The 10,926-nt window shown below is 51.5% G+C and overlaps 1 protein-coding gene across 1 annotated transcript; it reads right to left on the reverse strand.

Annotated features, from left to right (window-relative positions):
* Positions 1-7,428: 7,428 nt before the first annotated feature.
* LOC138354507 (sodium/potassium/calcium exchanger 1-like) lies at positions 7,429-10,636 on the reverse strand. Its single transcript, XM_069308868.1, has 2 exons — positions 10,333-10,636; positions 7,429-8,645 (listed from the first exon to the last, which is right to left on the reverse strand). The coding sequence occupies exons 1-2, from the start codon at positions 10,634-10,636 to the stop codon at positions 7,429-7,431; spliced, it is 1,521 nt and encodes a 506-aa protein (XP_069164969.1).
* Positions 10,637-10,926: the final 290 nt, after the last annotated feature.

Below are 10,926 nucleotides of genomic sequence, written 5' to 3' on the forward strand. Positions count from 1 at the left end.
TGGACACGCCGCCATAGTGACAGTATTGGGCAGGGCCACTCATCCTGTGAGTGGACACACCGCCATAGTGACAGTATTGGGCAGCGCCACTCATCCTGTGAGTGGACACACCGCCATAGTGACAGTATTGGGCAGGGCCACTCATCCTGTGAGTGGACACACCGCCATAGTGACAGTATTGGGCAGGGTCACTCATCCTGTGAGTGGACACACCGCCATAGTGACAGTATTGGGCAGGGCCACTCATCCTGTGAGTGGACACACCGCCATAGTGACAGTATTGGGCAGGGTCACTCATCCTGTGAGTGGACACACCGCCATAGTGACAGTATTGGGCAGCGCCACTCATCCTGTGAGTGGACACACCGCCATAGTGACAGTATTGGGCAGGGCCACTCATCCTGTGAGTGGACACACCGCCATAGTGACAGTATTGGGCAGGGTCACTCATCCTGTGAGTGGACACACCGCCATAGTGACAGTATTGGGCAGGGTCACTCATCCTGTGAGTGGACACACCGCCATAGTGACAGTATTGGGCAGGGTCACTCATCCTGTGAGTGGACACACCGCCATAGTGACAGTATTGGGCAGGGCCACTCATCCTGTGAGTGGACACACCGCCATAGTGACAGTATTGGGCAGGGCCACTCATCCTGTGAGTGGACACACCGCCATAGTGACAGTATTGGGCAGGGTCACTCATCCTGTGAGTGGACACACCGCCATAGTGACAGTATTGGGCAGGGCCACTCATCCTGTGAGTGGACACACCGCCATAGTGACAGTATTGGGCAGGGCCACTCATCCTGTGAGTGGACACACCGCCATAGTGACAGTATTGGGCAGCGCCACTCATCCTGTGAGTGGACACACCGCCATAGTGACAGTATTGGGCAGCGCCACTCATCCTGTGAGTGGACACACCGCCATAGTGACAGTATTGGGCAGCGCCACTCATCCTGTGAGTGGACACACCGCCATAGTGACAGTATTGGGCAGCGCCACTCATCTTGTGAGTGGACACACCGCCATAGTGACAGTATTGGGCAGCGCCACTCATCCTGTGAGTGGACACACCGCCATAGTGACAGTATTGGGCAGCGCCACTCATCTTGTGAGTGGACACACCGCCATAGTGACAGTATTGGGCAGGGTCACTCATCCTGTGAGTGGACACACCGCCATAGTGACAGTATTGGGCAGGGTCACTCATCCTGTGAGTGGACACACCGCCATAGTGACAGTATTGGGCAGGGTCACTCATCCTGTGAGTGGACACACCGCCATAGTGACAGTATTGGGCAGCGCCACTCATCCTGTGAGTGGACACACTGCCATAGTGACAGTATTGGGCAGGGTCACTCATCCTGTGAGTGGACACACCGCCATAGTGACAGTATTGGGCAGGGTCACTCATCCTGTGAGTGGACACACCGCCATAGTGACAGTATTGGGCAGGGTCACTCATCCTGTGAGTGGACACACCGCCATAGTGACAGTATTGGGCAGGGTCACTCATCCTGTGAGTGGACACACCGCCATAGTGACAGTATTGGGCAGGGTCACTCATCCTGTGAGTGGACACACCGCCATAGTGACAGTATTGGGCAGGGTCACTCATCCTGTGAGTGGACACACCGCCATAGTGACAGTATTGGGCAGGGTCACTCATCCTGTGAGTGGACACACCGTCATAGTGACAGTATTGGGCAGGGTCACTCATCCTGTGAGTGGACACACCGCCATAGTGACAGTATTGGGCAGGGCCACTCATCCTGTGAGTGGACACACCGCCATAGTGACAGTATTGGGCAGCGTCACTCATCCTGTGAGTGGACACACCGCCATAGTGACAGTATTGGGCAGCGCCACTCATCCTGTGAGTGGACACACCGCCATAGTGACAGTATTGGGCAGGGTCACTCATCCTGTGAGTGGACACACCGCCATAGTGACAGTATTGGGCAGGGTCACTCATCCTGTGAGTGGACACACTGCCATAGTGACAGTATTGGGCAGCGTCACTCATCCTGTGAGTGGACACACCGCCATAGTGACAGTATTGGGCAGGGCCACTCATCCTGTGAGTGGACACACCGCCATAGTGACAGTATTGGGCATCGCCACTCATCCTGTGAGTGGACACACCGTCATAGTGACAGTATTGGGCAGCGTCACTCATCCTGTGAGTGGACACACTGCCATAGTGACAGTATTGGGCAGCGTCACTCATCCTGTGAGTGGACACACCGCCATAGTGACAGTATTGGGCAGGGCCACTCATCCTGTGAGTGGACACACCGCCATAGTGACAGTATTGGGCAGCGCCACTCATCCTGTGAGTGGACACACCGTCATAGTGACAGTATTGGGCAGCGTCACTCATCCTGTGAGTGGACACACTGCCATAGTGACAGTATTGGGCAGCGTCACTCATCCTGTGAGTGGACACACCGCCCTAGTGACAGTATTGGGCAGCGTTACTCATCCTGTGAGTGGACACACCGCCATAGTGACAGTATTGGGCAGCGTTACTCATCCTGTGAGTGGACACACCGCCATAGTGACAGTATTGGGCAGGGCCACTCATCCTGTGAGTGGACACACCGCCATAGTGACAGTATTGGGCAGGGCCACTCATCCTATGAGTGGACACACCGCCATAGTGACAGTATTGGGCAGGGCCACTCATCCTGTGAGTGGACACACCGCCATAGTGACAGTATTGGGCAGCGCCACTCATCCTATGAGTGGACACACCGCCATAGTGACAGTATTGGGCAGGGCCACTCATCCTGTGAGTGGACACACCGCCATAGTGACAGTATTGGGCAGGGCCACTCATCCTGTGAGTGGACACACCGCCATAGTGACAGTATTGGGCAGCGTTACTCATCCTGTGAGTGGACACACCGCCATAGTGACAGTATTGGGCAGGGCCAATCATCCTGTGAGTGGACACACCGCCATAGTGACAGTATTGGGCAGCGTTACTCATCCTGTGAGTGGACACACCGCCATAGTGACAGTATTGGGCAGCGTCACTCATCCTGTGAGTGGACACACCGCCATAGTGACAGTATTGGGCAGCGCCACTCATCCTGTGAGTGGACACACCGCCATAGTGACAGTATTGGGCAGGGCCACTCATCCTGTGAGTGGACACACCGCCATAGTGACAGTATTGGGCAGGGCCACTCATCCTGTGAGTGGACACACCGCCATAGTGACAGTATTGGGCAGCGTTACTCATCCTGTGAGTGGACACACCGCCATAGTGACAGTATTGGGCAGCGTTACTCATCCTGTGAGTGGACACACCGCCATAGTGACAGTATTGGGCAGCGTTGCTCATCCTGTGAGTGGACACACCGCCATAGTGACAGTATTGGGCAGCGTTAATCATCCTGTGAGTGGACACACCGCCATAGTGACAGTATTGGGCAGCGTTACTCATCCTGTGAGTGGACACACCGCCATAGTGACAGTATTGGGCAGGGCCACTCATCCTGTGAGTGGACACACCGCCATAGCAGCATGTACAACACTCCCCAATAGGAAGAAAACCCGCTGGGTTGTTCAGCCTGTCTCTTGTACCCAGACACACCTGGGACTTAAGGAATAGTATCAAACCACTTGGACCATCAGGGATTGAGCGCGGACGTGTAAGAAGTGAGACCTCCGAGGTATCGACCAAGTCAAGGTGTTGGGCATCACAGACGTAGGAAGAAAATTAAGGATCTTCTCTTGGAGTAATGAAGGAGGTAGTGACCCGCGCGAGGTGTCGCGTGTGAAGGTCTGGTCCGTCCTGGCTCAACTTGTCAGTTTAGCACAGTTTCCACCAGCGGAATGACCCCGGCGAGCACACTCCTGACTCAGGTCAACGTGGTCAAGGGTCTCCACCGGGCCCAACTCTATGGAAAACCAATAAGACGGAAATTACTACACAAGGCGCTCAGTCATCCAGTCACTTTGGATGTAACTTTCTCAAGAACACTACCACCAACCACTCCTCACTCCTCGCCTCATAACACTGGAAGTAGTTCTTACACCAGACGGATGTTCTAAAGTTAATGTGAACATCTCATATTGTGAACACTGACCAACAGATGGACCCAACACCCACTCATTCTAACATGAGTGTTGCTCACCACGGAGTGAAGAAAGCTCCTTACAACTCCACGGAGTGAAGAAAGCTCCTTACAACTCCGCGGAGTGAAGAAAGCTCCTTACAACTCCACGGAGTGAAGAAAGCTCCTTACAACTCCACGGAGTGAAGAAAGCTCCTTACAACTCCACGGAGTGAAGAAAGCTCCTTACAACTCCACGGAGTGAAGAAAGCTCCTTACAACTCCACGGAGTGAAGAAAGCTCCTTACAACTCCACGGAGTGAAGAAAGCTCCTTACAACTCCACGGAGTGAAGAAAGCTCCTTACAACTCCACGGAGTGAAGAAAGCTCCTTACAACCATCTTGTCAAAATAATCTCATAAATGTAGGGTTCTTTAAGAGTGGCATCACTAGAGTAAAGCTACCACTGACTGAGCGTCTTGTGTTGTAGCTGCCCATCGTTGCTTCTTACAGAGTGAAGGATCTTAGCAACAGGAACATCTCACCTACAATAACCACACAGTGTTGCTCTTGTGCAAAGACTTGCAACACTCTCTGACGGGTGCCGGGCCCTACTGGTGCGGCCACAGTCTGCTGTGTTGAGGGCGAGGCAGGCCACCACGGCCACCTTCCCTCCCACCACCACCAGTCTTCCTTATGTTGTCTCGCACTAAGGGCTGTATTACCTCAGCTGGGCACGCTGCTAGAGGCTAGTAAGGTCATGCCTCGTGGCCCCTGACGCTGACCTTGTCAGACCCCAGCCTTCCCTCCCTCACTCTTCCCTACCTCCCTCCTTCCCTCACTTGCCCATCCTCCTCCTCCTCCTAAAAACCCATAAGGAAATTTTCAGCAACTTAGGAAAGGATCCAAGAACTAAAGCCACTTCGATTACCTTTGAACTTGCCGCAAAAATATAATTTTTTTGAATTCATAATGAATAACGTGATGTGAAATGTTTTTCATTCCTCATCTCTCTTTTTCTCTCCATAGATGTCCCTATATTTGTTGTCTTTGTCTGTCTGTCTCTCCTTGTGTCTGTGCTGTTTGTCTCTTTCTGTCTGTATTCTCGTATAACTTAATTGTACTCACACACACACTCTCTCTCTCTCTCTCTCTCTCTCTCTCTCTCTCTCTCTCTCTCTCTCTCTCTCTCTCTCTCTCTCTCTCTCTCTCTCTCTCTCTCTCTCTCTCTCTCTCTCTCTCTCTCTCTCTCTCTCTCTCTCTCTCTCTCACTCTCTCTCTCAAGTTAAAACCTATGGTCTAAGAATCTTTGTAGAAATAATCTTTCTTACATTATGCATTCAGATCCTAAATATTTTATCAAAAGTTGTTGAGAAAATATTGAAAAAATAACATACTTTAAAAAGGCGTTCCATTTACGTATGGATTATCAGCTCTCACTAGAATATATAATGCACTTTTATACAGAATGTGCAACGAGTACATTCACACGGCAGGCGCTCACTCACACGGGAGGCACTCATTCACACGGGAGGCACTCATTCACACAGGAGGCCCTCATTCACATGGGAGGCACTCATTCACACGGGAGGCACTCATTCACACAGGAGGCCCTCATTCACATGGGAGGCACTCATTCACATGGGAGGCACTCATTCTCACTCGGGAGGCCCACATTCACATGGGAGGCACTCATTCACACGGGAGGCACTCATTCACACAGGAGGCCCTCATTCACATGGGAGGCACTCATTCACATGGGAGGCACTCATTCTCACACGGGAGGCCCTCATTCACATGGGAGGCACTCATTCACACGGGAGGCACTCATTCACACAGGAGGCCCTCATTCACATGGGAGGCACTCATTCACACGGGAGGCCCTCATTCACATGGGAGTCCCTCATTCTCACACGGGAATGGTGATGGTGTCCTAGGTGACCACTGACCACCTAGTGGTCAGGTCCCACAGTGGCCCACCACCACCACCACCTCAACCCGTTCTCGCAAATTTAATAAGTCAATATTGACTTATTAAATATGTGCATAGGTGACATACTTAACATAATAGTTTCCCTTGAAAAGCTTCATAGAAAACACCGACCTTACCTAACCTACTTAGTATGTTAAGATAAGCATCTTATTGCTTCGTAATTACAATTATTACCTAACCTATACCTATAATAGTTTAAGTAACAATTGTAATTACGAAGCTATAAGATGCTTATTTTAACATACTAAGTAGGTTAGGTAAGGTCGGTGTTTTCTATGAAGCTTTTCAAGGGAAACTATTATGTTTAGTATGTCACCTATGCACGCAACTAATAAGCCAATATTGACATTAAATTTGCGAGAACGGGTTGACCACCTAGTGGTCAGGTCCCACAGTGACCCACCATCACCACCACCTAGTGGTCAGGTCCCACAGTGACCCACCACCACCACCACCTAGTGGTCAGGTCCCACAGTGACCCACCATCACCACCACCTAGTGGTCAGGTCCCACAGTGACCCACCATCACCACCATTACAGCGACTATCGCCATTACGACTATGCTGCACTCGGAAGGGACTAGGATAAGGATTTGGGATGGGACGGGGGGAAAGGAATGACGCCCAACCACTTGGACGGTCGGGGATTGAACTTGCCCAAGGGAGACCGCCGCTCTCCCGTCCAGCCCATGTGGACGGTAACCGACTCCATGTGGATAGTCTCGTTGAATGTGACCCCGACCCTTAGCGATAAACAGGCGACCTTTAGGATGTGATCCCGACCCTTAGCGATAAACAGGCGACCTTTGGGATGTGATCCCGACCCTTAGCGATAAACAGCGGCGACCTTTGGGATGTGATCCCGACCCTTAGCGATTGATGGATAACCTTCGGGATGTGACCTTCATATCTGGCGATAATTGTAGGACTCCAGTGACTAGACATGGTCCTCGAAAGATCCCTGGGACAACCTGTGTCCTTCTTTGACCAGACCGACCTCATCCCTCGACCAGACCGACCTCATCCCTCGACCAGACCGACCTCATCCCTCGACCAAACCGACCTCATCCCTCGTGCAGACCGACCTCATCCCTCGGCCAGACCGACCTCATCCCTCGACCAGACCGACCTCATCCCTCGATCAAACCGACCTCATCCCTCGACCAAACCGACCTCATCCCTCGTCCAGACCGACCTCATCCCTCGGCCAGACCGACCTCATCCCTCGACCAAACCGACCTCATCCCTCGACCAAACCGACCTCATCCCTCGACCAGACCGACCTCATCCCTCTACCAAACCGACCTCATCCCTCGACCAGACCGACCTCATCCCTCGACCAGACGTATACACATTCCCGCCCTCACCGCCCAGCCTGGTCGAGGACAGGAGCTGGTGGCCGGCGACACGTCAGAAACGGCATCATCTGAGAGCAGGGGTTCAGTGGTGGTCGTCCCTCGTCGTCATGATCTCCGTCGTCATGATCTCCGTCGTCGTGTTGATCTCCGTCGTCATGATCTCCGTCGTCGTGATCTCCGTCGTCGTGATCTCCGTCGTCGTGATCTCCGTCGACGTGATCTCCGTCGTCGTGATCTCCGTCGTCATGATCTCCGTCGTCGTGATCTCCGTCGTCATGATCTCCGTCGACGTGATCTCCGTCGTCGTGATCTCCGTCGTCATGATCTTCGTGATCTCCGTCGTCGTGATCTCCGTCGTCGTGATCTCCGTCGTCGTGATCTCCGTCGACGTGATCTCCGTCGACGTGATCTCCGTCGTCGTGATCTCCGTCGTCATGATCTCCGTCGTCGTGATCTCCGTCGTCATGATCTCCGTCGACGTGATCTCCGTCGTCGTGATCTCCGTCGTCGTGATCTCCGTCGTCGTGATCTCCGTCGTCGTGATCTCCGTCGTCGTGATCTCCGTCGTCGTGATCTCCGTCGTCGTGATCTCCGTCGACGTGATCTCCGTCGACGTGATCTCCGTCGTCGTGATCTCCGTCGTCGTGATCTCCGTCGTCGTGATCTCCATCGACGTGATCTCCGTCGTCGTGATCTCCGTCGTCGTGATCTCCGTCGTCGTGATCTCCGTCGTCATGATCTCCGTCGACGTGACCCCCGTCGTCGTGATCTCCGTCGTCGTGATCTCCGTCGTCGTCATCTCCGTCGGCGTGATCTCCGTCGTCATGATCTCCGTCGTCGTCATCTCCGTCGACGTGACCTCCGTCGTCGTGATCTCCGTCGTCATGATCTCCGTCGTCGTTATCTCCGTCGTCGTGATCTCCGTCGTCATGATCTCCGTCGTCGTGATCTCCGTCGTCATGATCTCCGTCGTCGTCATCTCCGTCGTCGTCATCTCCGTCGGCGTGATCTCCGTCGTCGTGATCTCCGTCGTCGTGATCTCCGTCGTCGTGATCTCCGTCGTCGTGATCTCCGTCGACGTGATCTCCATCGACGTGATCTCCGTCGTCGTGATCTCCGTCGTCGTGATCTCCGTCGTCGTGATCTCCGTCGTCGTGATCTCCGTCGTCGTGATCTCCATCGACGTGATCTCCGTTGTCGTGATCTCCGTTGTCGTCGTCGTCTCAGAGGCACGAGTCCCGTTCCAGCTTTGCCAGTTTTTACGACTCTGGGAAAGGGACATTTCACGCGATATCCCAACTCCAGTCGCTGACTCCCTCAAATATTCGATACAATGAAGGCGGTGGTCGGGCCTCGCCGGCGCACGGTAAATGGCCGCCTGTTTCATCGTAAATTTCCCGCCTGAGACACGAGCGGCCGGGAGGTGACTCTGGCTTTGACCAGCGGTGATGTGTACTCACCTATTTGTACTCACCTATTTGTACTCACCTATTTGTGCTTGCGGGGGTTGAGCTTTGGCTCTTTGGTCCCGCCTCTCAACTGTCAATCAACTGGTGTACAGATTCCTGAGCCTACTGGGCTCTATCATATCTACATTTAAAACTGTGTATGGAGTCAGCCTCCACCACATCACTGCCTAATGCATTCCATCCGTTAACTACTCTGACACTGAAAAAGTTCCTTCTAACGTCTCTGTGGCTCATGTGGGTACTCAGTTTCCACCTGTGTCCCCTTGTTCGCGTCCCACCAGTGTTGAATAGTTTATCCTTGTTTACCCGGTCGATTCCTCTGAGGATTTTGTAGGTTGTGATCATGTCTCCCCTTACTCTTCTGTCTTCCAGTGTCGTAAGGTGCATTTCCCGCAGCCTTTCCTCGTAACTCATGCCTCTTAGTTCTGGGACTAGTCTAGTGGCATACCTTTAGACTTTTTCCAGCTTTGTCTTGTGCTTGACAAGGTACGAGCTCCATGCTGGGGCCGCATACTCCAGGGTTGGTCTTACATATGTGGTATACAAGGTTCTGAATGATTCCTTACACAGGTTCCTGAAGGCAGTTCTCATGTTAGCCAGCCTCGCATACGCCGCAGATGTTATTCTCTTGATGGGGGCTTCAGGAGACAGGGTTGGTGTGATATGAACTCCTAGATCCTTCTCTCTGTCCGTTTCATGAAATACTTCATCTCCTATTCTGTATCCTGTTTCTATTGCCTAGTTTCATTACCTTACATTTATTCGGGTTGAACTTTAGTTGCCATTTGTTGGACCATTCATGCAGTCTGTCTAGGTCATCTTGTAGTCTCATACTGTCTTCCTCCGTCTTAATCCTCCTCATAATTTTTGTATCATCAGCAAACAATGAGAGGAATGATTCTGTACCATCTGGAAGATCATTTACATGTATATAAGAAATAGTATGGGTCCAAGGACTGACCCCTGCGGTACCCCGCTGGTGACGTCTCGCTAATCTGAGACCTCGCCCCTCACAGTGACTCGTTGCCTTCTGTTACTTAGGTACTCCCTTATCCAATGGAGTACCTTCCCTTTCACTCCTGCCTGCATCTCCAGCTTTCGCACTAGTCTCTGGTGTGGCACTATGTCAAAGGTTTTCTGGCAATCCAAAAATATGCAGCCTGCCTCCCCTTTCTCTTTCTTGTCTGATTCTTGTTGCCTGATCGTAGAATTCAATTAATTCTGTGAGACATGGCTTGCTATCCTGAGATCATGTTGGTGTTATGACACAAAGTTCCTTCGCTCCAGATGTTCCACTAGCTTTTTTTCACACAATCTTCTCCATAAGCTTGCATGGTATGAAAGTTAGGGACACTGGCCTGTAGTTCAGTGCCTCCTGTCTATCCTCCTTCTTGTATATCGGGACTACATTTGCCGCCTTCCAAATTTCTGGCAGTTCACCTGTTACCAGTGATTTATTATACACTATGGAGAGTGGCAGGCACAGTGCTTCTGCTCCTTTATTTAGGATCCAAAGGAAGATCCATCTGGGTTTATAGCCTTTGTCACATCCAACTCTTAACAAGAGCTTCCTTACATCCCCATTGGTAATCCTTAACTCCTCTAGGGGTGCTTGGTTAACTAATTCCTCTCTTATCTCTGGAGCTTCTCCCTGCTCTAATGTGAAGACCTCCTGGAATTTCTTATTGAGTTTCTCGAACACTTCCTTGTCGTTTGTGGTGAATCTGTCTGCCCTTATCCTCATTTTCATTATCTGTTCCTTCACTGTTGTTTTTCTCCTGAGGTGGCTGTGCAGCAATTTAGGTTGAGTATTTGCATTGCTTGCTATGTCGTTTTTGTATTGTCCTTCTGTCTCTCTTCTCAACCTGACATATTCATTCCTGGTTTTCTTCTCAAGTGTTCTGTTATTTCTATAGTTTCTCCACGTCCTTGTACTTTGTGGCTTTGCTAGCTAACATCTCTGATTAAACTATGGGTTTCTTGTCTGCATTTCATTTTTTTGCTTTTGGACCGTGACAAACTTGTCTGCTGCCT

Source organism: Procambarus clarkii, chromosome 63 (assembly GCF_040958095.1).
Source record: "Procambarus clarkii isolate CNS0578487 chromosome 63, FALCON_Pclarkii_2.0, whole genome shotgun sequence".
NCBI classification, from domain to species: Eukaryota; Metazoa; Arthropoda; class Malacostraca; order Decapoda; family Cambaridae; genus Procambarus; species Procambarus clarkii.